The 18,944-nt window shown below is 36.7% G+C and overlaps 2 protein-coding genes across 2 annotated transcripts; both read right to left on the bottom strand.

Annotated features, from left to right (window-relative positions):
- Positions 1–1,555: 1,555 nt before the first annotated feature.
- Positions 1,556–8,991, bottom strand: LOC130436949 (cytosolic phospholipase A2 delta-like). Its single transcript, XM_056768003.1, has 20 exons — positions 8,809–8,991; positions 7,476–7,545; positions 7,223–7,359; positions 6,761–6,892; positions 6,453–6,493; positions 6,243–6,285; positions 5,932–5,983; positions 5,566–5,711; positions 5,275–5,388; positions 5,106–5,140; positions 4,831–4,969; positions 4,607–4,743; positions 4,291–4,513; positions 4,009–4,126; positions 3,631–3,768; positions 3,410–3,517; positions 3,093–3,272; positions 2,820–2,989; positions 2,544–2,730; positions 1,556–2,401 (listed from the first exon to the last, which is right to left on the bottom strand). Exons 1-20 carry the CDS (start codon positions 8,815–8,817, stop codon positions 2,136–2,138), a joined length of 2,445 nt encoding a protein of 814 aa, XP_056623981.1. The 5' UTR covers positions 8,818–8,991; the 3' UTR covers positions 1,556–2,135.
- A 3,154-nt stretch (positions 8,992–12,145) lies between these two features.
- LOC130436427 (cytosolic phospholipase A2 delta-like) lies at positions 12,146–18,741 on the bottom strand. The gene is made up of 20 exons (XM_056767068.1): positions 18,704–18,741; positions 17,693–17,762; positions 17,335–17,471; positions 16,853–16,984; positions 16,691–16,731; positions 16,514–16,556; positions 16,322–16,373; positions 15,430–15,575; positions 15,120–15,233; positions 14,986–15,020; positions 14,744–14,882; positions 14,533–14,669; positions 14,226–14,448; positions 13,973–14,090; positions 13,695–13,832; positions 13,444–13,551; positions 13,184–13,363; positions 12,928–13,097; positions 12,638–12,824; positions 12,146–12,454 (listed from the first exon to the last, which is right to left on the bottom strand). The coding sequence occupies exons 1-20, from the start codon at positions 18,710–18,712 to the stop codon at positions 12,252–12,254; spliced, it is 2,382 nt and encodes a 793-aa protein (XP_056623046.1). The 5' UTR covers positions 18,713–18,741; the 3' UTR covers positions 12,146–12,251.
- Between the last annotated feature and the right edge of the window lie 203 nt (positions 18,742–18,944).

Raw genomic sequence — 18,944 nt, 5'->3', positions numbered from 1 at the left:
CACAGAAATACTGCGTCATACGTCCAACTAATTTTTTGACAAGTTGACCATGTCAAGCATGATAAGACTGAACGTTTAACATGGTAAAGAAGTCAGAATGCACGAAACAGCTTGATCTATAGTACTACCACACATTCATCTTCAGCATAACTTTTGCTTCCCATGTTTTTCTCTCACAGTGTGTTCTTGGATGCATCCCCTCTGCAAACTGTCAGATTTCACAACAAGTTCTGCCAAGCTTCAAATTGCCATATTTGGAAGAATGCAGTGCAGATGCAGGGAGTATCGACACTAGCAGTTGACAGGTCAGTGAGTAGTTTGTGTTCCAGAGAACAATGCCCCTTGTGACTGACTCAAAGTTCATTCTGGGGTTCAGATTGAGGAGAATGTCCGTTCTCATCTTCCTCTCATGACAAATATAGATTTTCATTCACCATCATTTCAAAAACACAAGTTTACCAACCCACCGCTACCCCCTCCAATCCCACATCCAACACTTCATCTGACTTTTCGCCTCATCTCCACCTCCCTCATTCTTGTGGTTTCATCCTCAGATCAGACGTCATGTTGCCGTTCCCACAGAATCCAGTCATCATGACCGTTTCCCCTCAACTGCAGTTCCATCAAACCACATGCAGGGCCAGAAGGCCAAATGCTCATCTCAAACCAAAATCACTTTTTCATGGCTATGGTGCTGTGGAAAATAGACAATGACACCGTGAAGAGTTACAAATCAGCACAGCATCTCATTACTTCACGACCTTGCAGTCATTTTTTGCACTGTGGGAAATCTTCTTGTTAGCTCGTTTTGTGCTGCTTCTCAGTTCATTAATATAACACCAGAAGAGAAACATCGTAAAAACATTTCTGATATTTGATTTATTTGCCATGTTTATTTTGAAATGCATTTGTTATTTCCTTCTAATCTAGATACAGACTCTTTCTTATGTGGGAAATCTTAAATCTTCTCACTTAAAGTGTCTTTGATCCACATTTTCTCACAGTAAAGAAAAGCTCATGTCTTTACTGTTTGTTTTTCTACTTAGTTGTTTGTTGAAACAAATTTTGTTTCCTTAGATCCATATTTCTCCCTTTTGTCTTTATTTTATCTACTAAGCATGAAAGAAAGCTATGCTTATGAAAAATACCATTAATATTACAGACACGTCGTTGTTTATATATTCTGCAATATGAAACAAATGATAACTTGTGTTATATTTGTGGTGTAATAATTCTCAGAAAACTAAAAGCAGCATGGTTAAACAAAAATGAACCTCCCCATTCTCTTCTTTCTTTCTTGTCTGTCCAAAAATAGCTTGGCTGCAAAAATGGATCAAGATTATGATAAAGCACTGCATTTACAATCTGTATCTGTGTGGCTTTCAAGTACTTAAGAGAGCTATTTTGTCCATCAAAAAAATCATTTTCTGCTTAGTGTTCTCCTCTGTATATATGACAAAGAGTCTCTATGCTAAACGGCAGTAATGCATCCAATTTTTTAAATATGAATCTCGCAAATCAAAATATGTGTAATAGAGACTTGACTCAAAAAAGCTTTAAGTATCACTGTGATATTTATTTCAACTGTTAATACTGGAGATGTCTTGTCTGTACAGGTCTAAAAATTATGCACAAAATTCTTAAGTAAAAACAAAATGTTGTCAAATAATGTTAAATTCTTTAATTTTATCTTGTAAAACCTTATGAGAGTGTCCTTAAAAAAGTACACTGAAATTCACAATAATGCAAAGACTTTTCATGGACTTTCTAAAAAATATAAATTCAATTAATTTCCTCCGTGCAAACCATTACAGGCTCCAAAATTCCTGACAAACACCCAAAACATTTTAACAGAGAAAAGTTTCTATGAAAAAATTATCAGTCACATTTAACAAAAAAAAGGTAAAATATATTGGAGGAAGTGCTTCAATGTAATTTAGTAAACTGAAGATTTATAAAACGTCACACAGCCTGGCTCTAAGCCACTCCAGTAAGTCCATCTAGCGGCCAGAAATGTAAAAGCAAGCAGATTGTTCATATTTATTACTTTCTCGACTTCAGTTTAAGGAAAATGTAATCTCTACTCTGCTTTATTCTGTTAGTCTCTGAACATTCCAGATCAATTCTAAACCCCTTTAAAAACTCTTATTGAAACTGACACGCGATTGGGTCATCTGTGTGTGTACAGAAGTTCCCTCCATGTTCTTCTTCATGGCTTTATTAAGTGTGTTTAAAATGATATCTTTGTTGTTAACAATGTTGTAGGTGGTGAGGTCGGCCAATTTCTGAAAGTCCTCAGGTGCATAAGTCAGTCTGGAGGTAGCAAACGGACTTGAGGAAGTGGTGTAGTCAATGTCAAAATCTCCATCCTTCATCTCAGTCATACCCTCTCTCTTCACTCCTATCACACAAATACACACATAGAACCATTTACATGATGTTGCAGAAGATTTCCATTCTGTTCGGATTCATTTGAGTCAGTGATAATGTATGGTCATTATTCTGAAATTACAGCGGGTATGTCCAATGTGTTGATGTCTTACCAGGAGCCTTGAACTGTTTGAATGTGATGTTGATCAGGGGGAAATGAAGCACTATGGGAGCCTCTGGATTTTCTTTATCCTCAAACACATAAACTTCTTTCATCGGCTCGGACTCCAACTTTTTGAAATCAATCCTTGGAAATGGAATCTTGCGATCGCTGCAGTACTTGTGAGTTTGTTTAAGGGGCTATTGGACACATGCATTATAAAAATATGATCAATGCAAAGAAACAGTTTCTTAGTTCTTGACATCGTATATCTTCATGAATTCTTCACCTTAAAGTGGTCAACATCCCAAGCGTAGTTCAGAGACAGAATGACATCTGCACGTCTTTTAGGGCGAAGCACTGGAGGAAATCCTGACTTGATCACAACAGCAGAGTCTATAAGTCCAACCGTAGTGTCGGCTGGTGTCAGAGAATTAGGGAAAGCATCTGGATGGGTTTCTGCAGACACAGAAGAAAGAAAACATTATAATTATAGTGTTCCCAGTTTAATTCGATTAACACCTATTAAGGACACTAATAGAACTAAACATGATGTTCTGACCCTCCAATGTGGTGAAGTCACTGTTCTCACAGTAGTTCCTATGCATGTGGAAACCTCTCAGAAAGTTGTTTGCTTGACTGATAATGGGGCGGCAGGTCAGAAAGTTGCTCAGCTTTTTTGCCATTTCAGTCATAGGACTGATGTGTAGCGTGTCCAGCGTTGACGCTTTATCATCCGTGTCTACAGTTAAAGCAGGATAATAATGACAATAGCATTGTTTATTGTTTGCATATGAACAATCAGAAAATTAAAATTTGTTTATTCATATTTTAAGTTATGCTAACTTATCTAAGCTTATTGTACTGCCTTTCTCTCACCTGTCTGTGTCACGTCCTCTCCAATCTTGTGAGCCCAGGATGGAATGACTCCAGTGACAACACTCCAAATCTGAGTCAAACTCAGAGAGAAAACACTGCTCCATATTCCTGTAAATCCAAACACATTTTATTTAATGCATCATTAACTGTGTCATAACGTGTCAGAACAATATGAGGGTTTAACTGCTATTTTTAGAATTAAACGGTCTCAATCTATTTACCCAACTGAGTGAACACTCCAGTTTCAGGGAGTTGCCTGACCAAGTGACCAAGATAATATTCACTCCCAAAGTTCTGTGCAGGTATGAAGGCTCCATACTTGAGAAATCCAACCTCATACGGCGTGAATTCACACCATTCTGAATAAATAGAAAAGAACAACACTCAATGTATGTTATACAGTAAGCATGTTTAGCATAATGTTCTTAAAACCGGTTGGTATATACTTTCTCTTACAATCTGAATCATATTTTTTGGAAATGGCAAACTAATCAAATCAATAAAAAAAGTGTAGGTGTATTTGGGGGAAATTTCAGGTTTATTACAACACTGGTGACTCATTGTCACAGAAAAAGGTGTGAACTCTGTTCAACATTTACCAGACTCCACTGTACTTCCAGTCTTGCCATTCTTCATGTTGAGAGCTGTGTAGATTGGAAGTGGGTTCTGGCCCTTTAAGAGGGCCTTCTGCTGTTCAGAGAGTGTCACCATTGTTTTCTGAATAAAAAAAAAATTGTACAGATCACTTCGAAATCTTCGTTAAGACAATGATATGCCAATAACATTCAGCTTCGGTGTTACCTCTCTGTTTATATAATTGAAATGTACATGTGCTATCTGATTTTGAAATGGAGCCAAAACTAGCAGTCAAATCTCTGTACCTTTCCTTGGATAAGATACTCTACAGCCAGACCCCACATGTCGATGAGAGAGACGAGATGTCCTTGTTTTTCTTTCTCTTTCATCTTTTCTCTGTAGTGTCGTAGCTGCTCTAGTGAAAATAAACTGAACACACTTTTAGAGATCTCCTTTTTCACAGACTCCATAGTCACATTCAGATCACTGCTTGACCAGTCAGCATCACCATAAAGAGATGCCAAAGTCCTGCGAGACAATGAGAGGAAATTAAAGAGAAAAAACATCAAGGATATAATTCAGATTGGTTGAACTGGAGCCTGTAGTTCTTATTTCACTCACCAGGTGGAGCCAGAAACCCCTGTGATGTAGGTGACAGCATCAAGAAGCTGGAGCTTCTGTAGTCCCCTAAGACTTCCATATGTGCCCGTCATTGCCCTCGACCCACCTCCAGAACACACCACAGCCACCACTGGCACCTGAGGAGTCACAAAATAAATACAGTTAATATTTTTGTTAGATGTCATGTCTGTTGATTTTACAAAAGTTTGTGTTTGTTTCCCTGCCTTGCTGGGTTCAGGAGGAGAGGTGAGTTTCAGAGCTCTCTGTAGCGCTTTTGACACAACTTTTCTCCTCTTTACCAGAAATTGATTTTCTTCCATCGGGATATCAAAACCAAGACGTACATTCATATCTTCATTAGAACTTGAAAACAAACACAAAAAATTTACTCTGTGAACTGAACTTTGGAAGTTTACAGTATTATATCCGATACAGACCATTTGGATAAAGAATTTTGAAACTGTCACTGCACATTAAAAAAGAATGTTTAACTGTTTACCGATCCTCTTGGTTTACTTGCAGATCTACAGTACCCTAGGAATGTAAAATAATTTTTTGTTATTAACATTCCTATTTTTACATACCGGGCACATAGGCTATATATATATATTTTTTAAATAAACATATATGCTTTATGCTTTATGCTGACTTAAGTTGCTTGTTCTCACCTCTTTAACAGGCATAGAGAGTTTGAACTGTTTTTTAGCGGGTATTTGTTTCATATAGATCGAGGACAGAGGGTTTACAGCATTCACGTTTGCACCATCCACTTCTGTCACATCCTGGAAAACACAGTTAGATGATGAAACAATCATAAAGATATTTTTGCCTACAGTTTGATATATTTTATTACACAAACCTTTATAGCACATAAAGAACAGAAGGGGGAACTCAAATGTTATGTGATCTTCAGTATATGTTGATTTGCTATAATAAGAACAATGTAACTAAGCACACACCTGTGATGGCATGAGACTAAATTCGGTCTCCAGGTCTCTATTGATGTAGTAGCGCATGGTTTCTGAGAAGCTGGGATTTTCCTCAGAGTCTGAGATCAAGCAGTCCTCCTTAAATGCACCTCTCAGTTTTAATAGCAGGTTATTCACTGAAATAAACACACACACACACTCAAACACACACACAAAATATTTTTAAGCATTTAAAAAGCTAGTTTTTAGCTTTGCTGTGAGAAACACGTGACTGTAAAATATACTTTGGTATTTTATATCATTAAACATGCTTTTGGTTGTTTTTCACTTTTTAAAATACAGCCTAAATATATATTATTTTTTTGAAGGTCTGAACCCAGAAAGATCTCTATTTACCATTACTCCTAAGTGTTTCTGCCTTTACGTCAAGTGCACAGAATGGACCAGCCTAGAATGACATTAAAAGTGGTTTTAAAAAATTTGCAGAGTACATTCAGTTTTACTAGACACAACAAGCAAGAAAAAATATTCATTTTCACACCACTTTTTACAGAAAATTGGACTTCATTGATATTCCAACCTGTCCTTTGGAGTCAAAGAGATGATTATTTGCTTAATTCTACCCCGTGGGGGCGTGTTTGTTTTGTTTCTCATGTGCTTTTGTTTTGCCTGTATCTTTTTGATGAAACTGTAATAAATGTTCTTACCATCAACACTCCATTAGAGAAGTAGGGCTTGGGGCTCTCAGAGCTTTAATGAATAAAAATAATAGAAGAACATGCATTTGTTAAATTAATTCTTTTGTGTAACATTATTAATAGCTAATATGCCATTGCTTGATTTCCTAATGCAAAACCAATAAAAACAGTATTGTTGTTTTTGATGTTATCACAAATTGTCCACAATGTTTTACTCACCTTTCGGTCATCTTAAACTCAACCCACAGTTCATTGCTTTTCTGAGAAAAAAGTATATTCATAATCAGACTACTGCATCAGCCAATAACCAATAAACATTTCTAAGATCTGATGTCTATACACCGATTCAAAGAAGCAGGCAACAAACACATCTGAGAGATTAAAAAACAGATTAGAAATGACCAATGTATTATGTATGCCACACATGTCAGCGATTTATAGATACATCTGGCCATGCAAGGATATTCAAAACCTGTATGAGTCACATCCTCAGTTTCTACTTACTGTTCAGTCATGTAAGAACTTACCTTATCATCTGAAATGAAGCATTTTTTTAGGTTTTGTCCAAGTGTAAGGTTACTGATATCAAAGAGAATGGTCGAACAGCAGTCATCTCTTGTAAAGCGGTCATCATCATATATGTACAATTCCAGAATATTCTTAGAAAACAAGAACATAGCGACAACAATTAATTTTTTCCTCCAAATGGTTCAGGTTTTACATGTTTTGTTTTGCTATTTGAATTCCCAAGACAAGGAAAAATAGTTCAATGGCCATGGGGGTAAGAGGCCAAAGGCATCCAAATAATCTTATAATATTTTCAAAGGCAGCATTTCACTAATAGTGACCTTAAAAGCAGAGAACAATAAGAATACATTTTCATATATCATTTAGATAAGATTTAAATAAATTAAGTTAAAACAGTGAGGACAGAGTATAGATCAATGTTACGCTTTGTTGGGGTTTGTTTGAGAAATTGATTGTCATACCTTGACACCACTGTGTACTCTGAATGAAAAGGTTTCATTCCATTCAGGAGCCTTGTTGTTTCTGACAGTCTTGGTTCGATGACAGCAGGCACAGGCCGTGGGTAATTTCAAGAGGATGTAGCAGTCACACCTAGAAACTGAAATATTACAGGGTATTTTATTTTATACTAAATTATTCTTCAAAAGCAAGTAAATCTTATTTTTGTCACAAATCAAAATTGTGAGATACAAGCCAGGCTGCTGTTTGACTCACAGAGGTCACGTGAGCTTCTTATTTTCCCTCGCAACACGGTGACAGTGAGATTCCAATAGGGCATTAACTCCTGTAAAACAAAATTCATGTGCATTTTTCTTTAGGTACACTTTAAAAAAATGTTTTTACTGAATTGTAATGTTATTTTTTTACAGATTTTTCACGTACAATTAAATAGAACTGTAAAGATATACAGATAAAAACACAAAATGTATTTCTTTTATACAGTAATCTTTTCTGTGGATCAGTTTTCTATATTGTAATCTCAACTATATAAACATGTGCTGTTGCTCACTGTAATAAATTAAAAAGATTACAAGTTTGCTGTCTTTTGCTGTAATTTGACCATTTTTATCCTATTTCAAAAATCTGTAAAACATTCTGTAAAATTGAAAATTTTACATCAGTTAAAATTAGGGATATCCCGATCACACTTTTTGTTCCCCCGATCCGAGTCATTATATTTTAAGTATCTGCTGATCCCAGTCCCGATCCGATATTTGTGTTTTCCGTGTTCCGTATAGGTGCACGCTCCAGGTATATTAAGGTTATTAAAATATTATTGTTTAACAGTTCAGCATACCATAAATGATAACCTAACACACTGTTGCAGACATTAAAATGACAGATTCAGTATTTTTCAACTAGCCAAATTCAAATTTCAGAATTAGATTAAACAGTAAATGGCCCTGTTTATCAATGAAGTATAGTTTAAATGCATAGTTTGTCCTTGTTAAACAGAGCTTAATTTGACACTGCCTTAAAACTAAAATACACAACTCAAACTGTCATCTGTGTCATTAAGTTTGTTGTAAAGCTCCCGTAGAGCGCTGAATGAAGGACAAAATTTGACAGCTCGCGTTCTCGTTCACGAAACTTGAGTGATGGCAGAGGTGATTGAAATGATCGGACAAAATATTGCCGATCCCGATCAGGTTAAAAATGCCTTGATCGGCCCCCCATCCTCATCTTTGCGATCGGCTCGGGATATCCCTTAATTATTTCAATACAAAACATTATTTTCAAGACTTTTGTTCTGTGTTGCACCCGACTTTAAACACATGCCATCTCCATCTTCCTGGCAGATCTTGCAAAGTGCCCCAAATTCAAATTGTGCCTGACAAACATTTGTTCTGCTTCTTATGTCTTTGAATAAGATCTATTGAACAACAGCATATTTTGATTTTGGCTTTGTTTCCCTGCATGTTCCCTGCAAATCTTCCTAGACAAAGCAAATCACTGATCAAGTCTATTTATTTATTACAAAGCTGTGACGTTAGTAAGGCTGGTGCCATCCAAATGCTATAAAATGATTTAATTATTAATGAGTTACCTTTTGCATGTTTGTGTTCTCAGCAGGACTGCTGTGAAGAGGAAATGACAATCTGACTGTTGCTGTAAAATATAACAGAGCAAACCTGAGGAACTTGTTCGTCCCCAACCCTTCGCACCCTTATGACATATTTGAAAGAAATTTTCAATCTGATTGTTATGATTACTACATAAAAATGCTAAAATTTTGGATTAAGATCATACTGTTGTTTCAATTTCCATGAACATGTTTTGTCTTGTGTTGGTTTCCAATACTAGTTTTCCTAAGTGTGGTGGCGTAGCTCCACCCGTTCGGTTTAGCAAAAAAATATAGCTGGGAACATTTTTAAATACTGCTGGCACGTAAATTACTCTTTTAAGATTTTTAAGATTATGTAATGTAAGAGAAGCAAAGCTGATGAATGATTTAGCTAAACTTTATTGGTAGGCTGCACTGATCTATTGATGTATATCAGTGTTCCTATTCATCCAGCCCATTGCCAAGTGCTTTTCCTGTTACTTCATGCATTTCTTATCTTATGCCTACAATCAGTTCTAACTTGCTGTTTTATGTGTGTGAAAGGCAGGGATTTTAAACCATGAAAGGCAGTGCTGCTATTCTGAATAGGTGAAGAGTTATGACTGAAGGGCGTATGAATGAAGGCACGGCACCCTTTTTCTGTTTGGAACTGCCTGACATACCGTATAAATAGTAAAAAACTAGAAGGACTAAAAATCGTACTATAGTTGATAAAGATCTTTTACAAATAAACAATGGACATTAACCAATCCGCAACGAGAACCAGAAGTCTTACCAAATGTCACATTAATCAGAATGTTTCAGAGAAAGAAGTGGGTGTTGGTACAGAGTGAATGTTTGTATTGGTGTGGTCGATGGTTAGAGCTGTTAAAATGTTGTTATGATACTGGTGCAAACTGTCACACTTACACACCCAAACAATGCTATGGCAATAATCATTCAAATGAATTAGTCATATCAAAGCTTCTTTGTCATTAATTCTCTCCAGATTGTTCTCAGGCTTGGCTCAAGTAATTGTCGTGATCATATCTCAAACTATCAAATAGATTTTTATCAAGAGATTTAAATTCAGACTAAACAGCTAAGCTAACCATCATCCTATTAAACCAGTTTTTAGTCTATGTTGTTTTTAATACATTCATTTAAATGTAGGGACTTTAAAAATAATCAGTGCTTAACTCCAGCAACATCTTGAAAACTTTAGCATCTTTAAAGTACTATAATGCAAAAGCATTGCAGGACAGTGCTGTTTTCAGTCACTGATTAGTAAAAATTGTGTTTTGATATGACAAATAGGCTGACAAAATAACAGCCTATTAATAACAAAATAGGCTGACATGTAGCCTATAGCCTATGCCCACACACAACACACCTGAGGGACATTATTGTACACAAAATGCATCAATGTAAATCGTAACCGTTAAAGACTCTATGCTGATCAATGTAAAATCACTAGCCAAGATTTAAACGTTAAGTAGGAAACTCACAGAAAAAAGTGTCATTTATGAATGAAGTGCTGTTTTGTTTTTCTGCACCTAGAGTTATTTCAAACTGGTGCTGCTGTTATTAATTGTTCTGCGTTCATAGAAAACAAAAGTGTACTTAGAAGCTCTTTATCGTTTTTCAGACGCTTTCAATTTACGACGCCAATCAATATAAAACATATTGTGGATGTAATAGATGAACACGCAGTCATGCACAGGAGTGACAGCGCTTGCGCTGATGGAATCAGAATGAATGGCAGGGTAACATCATATCAAATTCTTCCTTCTACTAAATAATGACTTAGCAGTTGATTGTGACATTTATTATACAGTATTTATTTGTGTTTGTTGTTATCCCTTTGAATTATACACTCACCTAAAGGATTATTAGGAACACCATACTAATACTGTGTTTGACCCCCTTTCACCTTCAGAACTTAATTCTATCTGGCATTGATTCAACAAGGTGCTGAAAGCATTCTTTAGAAATGTTGGCCCATATTGATAGGATAGCATCTTGCAGTTGATGGAGATTTGTGGGATGCACGAAGATCCCTTTCCACCACATCCCAAAGATGCTCTATTGGGTTGAGATCTGGTGACTGTGGGGGCCATTTTAGTACAGTGAACTCATTGTCATGTTCAAGAAACCAACTTGAAATGATTCCAGCTTTATGACATGCTGCATTATCCTTCTGGAAGTAGCCATCAGAGGATGGGTACATGGCATTTAAACGATGCCCAATTGGCACTAAGGGGCATATAGTGTGCCAAGAAAACATATGTACATACAATACTATAAATACCTTATTATGTGCGACTAAAATGTGAATATGCAAATAGCTACTAAAAAAGCTGTGGGGTTCGAACATTCTGACATGCAAAGTGAAATGTGCACGTGACTGAGCAGAATGCGAAGCTTCGTTTGTTATGGTCACGTGATTTCTTAGTCTACAACACAAGGGATATTTTCCAAAAGGAAGTGAGCATGCCTATGCACTACTACCTTCGAAGGGCTGAGCCCTTGAAGTGAACTCTTTGAAGGGTGTAGGGCACATGTCTCTCATTTATGCGTTTGGAACTCCCTTTACAAAGGGAATGATAGGCCAAATGTTACCTTGACAAAGACGCACGTGCACTGTGAATACAACGCTAGTTTGTTGAAAATAAACAACAATTTCAATATTTTTTGTTGTATATTGTGTAATTGTGTTTAATATATTTCACCTTGTTTTGTCACTTTATAAAGAAAATTACGTTAAATCATATTTATCACTGACAAAAATAGTGTAAAACATATACAAACTAAATTATTGTATATTTAAATTTAGGTAACGTCAAAATCCCGCTCAATATTTGCTTCAAATTGCGTCGCGAGAACTCATAATCCAAGATCACGTCATCACAAATGGACCTCACTTCCGTGAAAGTGACCATGGAATGTACCTTTCGCGAACGGACTTCTGAAAGCGCCAATCGCGAAGGGATTCAGGTGTTCACTTTTGTTTGGAACGCCCCTACAAATGGCTTCCCCTTCACCATGGGCCCTTCAAGGGCGCATAAATGCTGTTTGGAAAATGCCCAAGGTTCGAATCATGGCTTCATCTGCACGCCCATTTTTGCCTCGGTTCAAATGTCACATCACTAGTGTGGATGACAATTTGGTTACTAGGACTTGCTTTGTTTGCTAGTAATAACACATTTGACCAAGAATGGCATTGAACAAATGTAAGCTTAAGCTGACTGATGATTTATAAAACCAGGCTTCTTGACACAAAAGGTCTATCTAGTCGTCCAAAATTTAAGAAAATCCCAATCACAGTCATGACAAATAATGAATATAAATAAACCTTTATTAATCGCACATATTTAACACAGCGTATTTTAAATCTACTTCAAATCCAAGGATAAATCTCTCTGACATTGGAATTTGGAATCACTTCATGTTTTTCTAATAGCTTTGTTCAGTGCGTTTAAAATTATGTCTTTGTTGTTAACAATGTTGTAGGTGGTGAGGTCGGCCAATTTCTGGAAGTCCTCAGGTGTATAAGTCAGTCTGGAGGTAGCAAACGGACTCGTGACACTGGTGTAGTCAATGTCAAAATCTCCATCCTTCATCTCAGTCATACCCTCTCTCTTCACTCCTATCACACAAATACACACATAAAAACATTTATTTGATGTTGCAGAAGTGCATTTAAGTGTTCCAGGTCTCCATGCTGTAGGACAATATTCATGTGAGATTCTTAATAGCTTACTGTGGAAATGTTATGGTCATAATTCTGTGAAATTACAGCTTGTGTGTCTAAAGTGTTGGATGTGCTTACCAGGAGCCTTGAACTGTTTGAATGTGATGTTGATCAGGGGAAAGTGAAGCACTATGGGAGCCTCTGGATTTTCTTTTTCCTCAAACACATAAATTTCCTTCATTGGCTCTGACTCCAACTTTTTGAAATCGATCTTTGGAAATGGAATCTTGTGTTTACTGCAGTACTCCTGAGTTTGCTTCAGGATCTATTGGACACACACACACAAACATTACAAAAACAAAATAAAAAAATCTATATACATTTACGTCAGACACTGACCCACTATTAGTCATTAAGGTCTCGCTCACCTTGAAGGGGTCCACATTCCAAGTGTTGTTCAGAGATAGAATAACATCTGCACGTCTCTTAGGGCGAAGCACTGGAGGAAATGCCAAATTGAGTAAAGCACCAGCATCTACAAGGCCGATGGTGGGGTCTGCTGGTGTCAGAGAGTTAGGGAAAGCATCTGGATGGGTTTCTGGACACACAGTAGAAAGATCCCATTATATTCAATTCAATTGACACTGAGCAGCACTGACAAGACTAAACAAATGATGTTCTGACCATCATCTGCCGAAAAGTCACTGTTCTGACTGTAGTTCCTGTGCAGGAGGAATCCTCTCATAAAATTGTGCACTTGACTGATAATGGGGCGGCCGGTCAGAAAGTTGCTCATCCTCTTTGCCAGTTCAGTCATAGGACTGACATGAAGCGTGTCAAGCGTTGACGCTTTATCATCCGTGTCTACAGTTAAAGCAGGATAATGCCATTAAAATAAGTAGTTATTAAAACATACCTAGCTGTTGGTATTGCCATTCTCTCACCTGTCTGCTTCACATCTTCTCCAATCTTTTTAGCCCAGGATGGAATGACTCCAGTGACAGTACCCCAAATCTGAGTCAAACTCAGAGAGAAAGCACTGCTCCACGTTCCTTGAAACAGAAACCCATACACATCCTTTTTAATACGTCTTTAATCGTTTCCTAATGTGAAACTTCCATCACTGTTGTGGACTTCTCCAAATAAACATATCAGTAAACCGATTTACTGTAAATCGATGTGTTTATCTATTTACCCAATAGAGTAAACATCCCAGTTTCAGGGAGTTTCCTGACCATGTGACCAAGATAATATTCACTCCCAAAGTTCCGTGCAGGTATGAAGGCTCCATACTTGAGAAATCCAACCTCATACGGCGTGAATTCACACCATTCTGAATAAGACAGCAAAGAAAAACACAAACTGGATGTTAGTGATTGTTTAGAGGGGACATCATACAACTGTTTTTTTCCACCGCTGTATCAGAATTATTGAGTCACTATATTTTTCAGTGAAAAGACACAAATATTTTACCAGACTCTACTGTAGATCCAGTCTTGCCATTCTTCATGTTGAGAGCTGTGTAGATTGGAAGTGGGTTCTGGCCCTTTAAGAGGGCCTTCTGCTGTTCAGAGAGTTTAACCATTTTTTTCTGAATAAAAAAGTTAGGACTAACTTAAAAATCTTTAATGGAGACAATGATAAAATTTGTGCATCTGTGTGATCCTAACTGCATTACAAACGTACTAGGATTTTGACACAAAAACTAGCAGTCAAATCTCTGTACCTTCCCTTGGATGAGATACTCAATAACCAGACCCCACATGTCGATGAGAGAGACGAGATGTCCTTGTTTTTCTTTCTCTTCCATCTTTTCCCTGTAGAGTCGTAGCTGCTCTAGTGAAAATAAACTGAACACACTTTTAGAGATCTCCTTTTTCACAGACTCCATAGTCACATTCAGATCACTGCTTGACCAGTCAGCATCACCATAAAGAGATGCCAAAGCCCTATGAGCCAATGAGAGAACATAAAAGAATATAAATTGTACTATGATTGTGAACCATGGAGCCTGTAGTTATTTTTTCACTCACCAGGTAGAACCAGAAACTCCTGTGATGTAGGTGACAGCATCAAGAAGCTGGAGCTTCTGTAGTCCCCTAAGACTTCCATATGTGCCCGTCATTGCCCTCGACCCACCTCCAGAACACACCACAGCCACCACTGGCACCTGAAAAAATAGAAATAAATCAAATAAATAGATAGAAATTATGATTGTACAAACGTTTGTATTTGTTTCCCTACCTTGCTGGGTTCAGGGGGAGAGGTGAGTTTCAGAGAACTCTGTAGAGCTTGTGACACAACTTTTCTCCTTTTTACCAGGAAAGTTTTTTCCTCATTCGGGATATCAAAATCAAGACGTACATTCATGTCTTCCCTAGACCTTGAAAATGCATATAATTAATAATAACTTACAGACTGAGAATTTAAACATTTTTGTTGCTACAATTTTTATTAATAATACAAATATGATTCAAACTGTTTACCGGTCCTCTGTCTTTACTTGCAGATCTATGGTACCCTATTAAACAAAATTCTTTGCAGTTATTAAACAATCACGGTTCAAATTTTTCACTTTTCAATTGAATGTGAAGTTATAGTTGATATTTTTAGTACTGACCTCTCCAACAGGCAAAGAGAGTTTGATCTTTTTTTTGACTGGTATTGGTCTAATAGAAACAGAGGACAGGGGTTCTACAGCATTCACATTTGCACCATCCACTTCTGTCAAGTCCTAGACAACAGTAAATAAACAAGGTTCATATGATTAAACAATTATATATTTTGCCTACTAGCTGTACTTGATATACAGTAATTTGTCATACTAATGTTTTCAAACCTTAACAGCAAGAACAAGTTGAAACTCAAATGTTATGTGATCTTCAGTGTAAATAGCTTTGTAAACAAGATCAATGTAACTAAGCACACACCTGTGATGGCATGAGACTAAATTCAGTCTCCAGGTCTCGGTTGATGTAATAGCGCATAGTTTGTGAGAAAGTGGGATTTTCCTCAGGGCCTGAGATCAAAAAGTCCTCCTTAAACGCACCTCTCAGTTTTAACAGCAGGTTATTCACTGAAAACAAACACATTACTGTTTTGTAAGCACTAGTTCTCATTTGGTTCTTCATTAGAAGAATGTCCAGGATTTGTTTGTTTCCAAAGAAAAAAACTCAATCGTACGGTTTTGGAAAAACGTCAGAATAAACATTTAAAGTGAACTATTGCAATGTCAAAAATGTACAAACTGATGTGTAATAAATACATAACAGAAAACCAGTAAGTATTTTTAGACTGACACATTTATACAATTATTATTTTCTAATATAGGGGTTGGATTTAGAATTCTATTTTTTTAGTTTTACATAATTGATATTGCATAAAGGAATTATAGTCTGTTTAATATTTGACCTGTGTTTCTCGCTCCTTTATCTTAAATGTGTTCTTTCACTGTGCGTGCGTGCATGCATGCGTGTCTGTATGTGTGTGCGCGCGTGGGCGCGTTCTTGTCTGTGTGTCCGTCCGTGTGTGTGTGTCTATGTCTATGTGTGTTAGTACGTGTGCATATTGTGTGTGTGGAGCGTTTGTATGTGGGTATGTCTGTCTTTTGTGTTTTCACCTTTTTCTTTTTTTTACAGGTATATTTGATTCGCTTGTAGTCAAAATGTCTCATGTACAGCTGCTTTGTAACAATGAAAAATCTAAAAAGCGCTATAAAAATAAAGTTGAGTTGAGCAAGTTAAGTCGAATGAGTCTGAACCCAGAAATGATCTCTCTGGTGATTATTTCATTCCCCTCTGTTTACTGTTGGTCGACTCTTACCATTAGTATTTCGTTTTTCTGCCTTCACGTCTAATGCACACAATGGACCTGCCTAAAATAAACCAAATATTTATTTTTCAAATACATACCATTTTACTAAGAAAAACAAGTCACAAAGTGATAAAGCTGTATAAAAACTCTTTCAAAGGTTTGTAAAAATTTTACAAATATAGATTACGGTACTGTTCTTACCATCAACACTCCATTGGAAAGGTATTGCACAGGACTCTCAGAACTTTAGTATATACCAGAGAAAAAATATATAAAACAGCTACTTAGTAGTTATGTAAATGTAATGCTATCAAGTGTACTGTGCAACTTGTTAGTGAAATTACTGGATTGCAGATGTTTTCACAAATGTTTACTCACCTCTCTGTCACCTTTAACTCCACCCACAGCTCATTCTTTGTCTGAGAAAAATGTACGTACATTATAATCAAACTAACAAATAACTTCTTACAATACTGTGGAAATAAAGAAGCAATGTTTATATAAATGTAAAAATATAACTGTCAAATGCTGTCAACTGACCTTATCATCTGAATAGAAGCACTTTGTCAGCTTTTGTCCAAGTGTGAGGTTGCTGATATCAAACAGGATGGTAGAACAGCAGTCGTCACTCGTAAGGCTGTCCGCATCATAAATGTTGAACTCCAGAATATTCTGAGAAACAAGAACAGTGTGAACAGTAAGCAACAAGAGGTTAAGGTTTTACATGTTGCTTTGTCTTATGATCTAATTCCCAAAGCAAAGACATATTAGAAAATTTGGGAAATATTCCGGGGTTTAACTACAAAATTGTATAGTGACAGTAATAAACTGCATCAGCAGTACTAAACTGACATGTTTAAAGATGTTTTTCTTTTTTGTGTAGAATGATGTTTCTACAATAGTGACATCAACTATGTGGAGCATTGTTCCACTTCTTAAGAACAGTGGGGCTGGAGAATGAACTTGTTAGGTGAGCTTGGATGGTCTGGTTTAAAAAAGCCTAAAATTAACCAAATTTACACCTTGACACCAGTGTGTACTCGGAAACGGAAGGTTTCATTCCATTCTGGAACATCATTGTTTGTGATAGTCTTGGTTCGATGAGAGCAGGCGCAGGCCGTAGGTAATTTCAAGACAACGTAGCAGTCACACTGTGTCACTGAAAAGAGAGAGAGAGAGAGAGAGAGAGAGAGCAAGAGAGAGAGAGAGAAAATAAGAAAATGGAGCATGCCGCATTATACAAGAAAACAAGGTCAGTTGTCAAAAATATAACTGGTCTGAAGTACAGTCACTTCTTATTTAAAGTTTCACTTTTAATTTTTTCAATATTTGGGAACACATAAGATTTCTGAGGAATGCTAGACAAGAAAGGAAGCTCACACAGGTCCTGTGACTGATTGAATTTCCCTCTCAGCACTGTGACAGTGAGGTTCCAATATGGCATGAACTCCTGTAAATAAGAATTTAACCAGATTAAATCTATTTTTAGACTGGAATTAGTGAAGAAATGAATAAAAAATGACACAGATTGTTGAACTCATAACCACAGAAGCATACATATTAACACTTCACCTTAAAAGTAGGTAATACGCTTAAAACTTTTGGATGGGGTTGCTTTTCAAAATATAACCCATTATAGACTAGTTGCGAGTTTCACACAGTGCGTACGTGTTTTGTTGACTCTTCCAAGGCAGGAGGCACCAGAACATAGTAGATTAAAAATACATTTGTCTTTCCAAAGGCTGTAGGAACATTTAAACATTATTTTCATAAAAATCTGTTGTTTCTAAAACACGTTGTTTTGTTTATGTACAGATAGACTAGACCTATGTGTAACTATATTACATTATTAATATTCTTGTATTTGTTTCACTTCAGCAAAAATCTTGCATCGGCTGATGCGTGCGCCCACAGTACTTTAGATAAGTGGTTCTCAAACTTTTTGTTGTGAGGCCCCCTGTTTGCATTGCTTTGTGGCCCCCCAAATAGATTTTTTTTTAGAAAATTGAAACAAAATCTGTGGCCCAACTGGATCCATCTTGGGGGCCCCAGTTTGAAAACTATTGGTTTAGATGGAGGAGCCGCTGTTATTTTCATAGATAATATAACTACTGTAAAAGAGCAGCCTGGGCGCAGGAACGTAACGTAATATTGCTTACTGTATAAAGGGTTAGATGTCCAATGTTGTGACTAGAAACTTTTTAAACATATTAAATACCTATTTCTATTCATCCGAATTTGATAGTAATAAAATTATTGTTGGGGCATGACCCACCTGTCCAACAGTTAAACACGCTATGTAGCAAGTTAGATTAGTAATAGGCATACTTCAAATTAAGCAAAGTAGTTCATGATATTCGAGTATCTGTGAGAAAATGCTTTCTCTCTTACCTTCTGCATTGTTGTGTTCTCGACAGGACTACGGTGAAGTGTGAAAGCCAAGGCATAACCATCTCACAAGTCTATGTGGAATATAAAAAACCAGCAAAACTTGTTTGTTCACAGCCCTATGCGCCCTGATAAACTATTGGATAGTGTTTTGTACCATCGACAGATTTACAATGAACTATTTGAGTATCTATACTCTGGAATACATTTTCTTCACCAACAACTTACTGGGTATCTCACCAAG

The sequence above is a fragment of the Triplophysa dalaica genome, chromosome 15 (assembly GCF_015846415.1).
Source record: "Triplophysa dalaica isolate WHDGS20190420 chromosome 15, ASM1584641v1, whole genome shotgun sequence".
Classification (NCBI taxonomy): Eukaryota; Metazoa; Chordata; class Actinopteri; order Cypriniformes; family Nemacheilidae; genus Triplophysa; species Triplophysa dalaica.
This window is presented reverse-complemented; position numbering and strand designations above follow the sequence as displayed.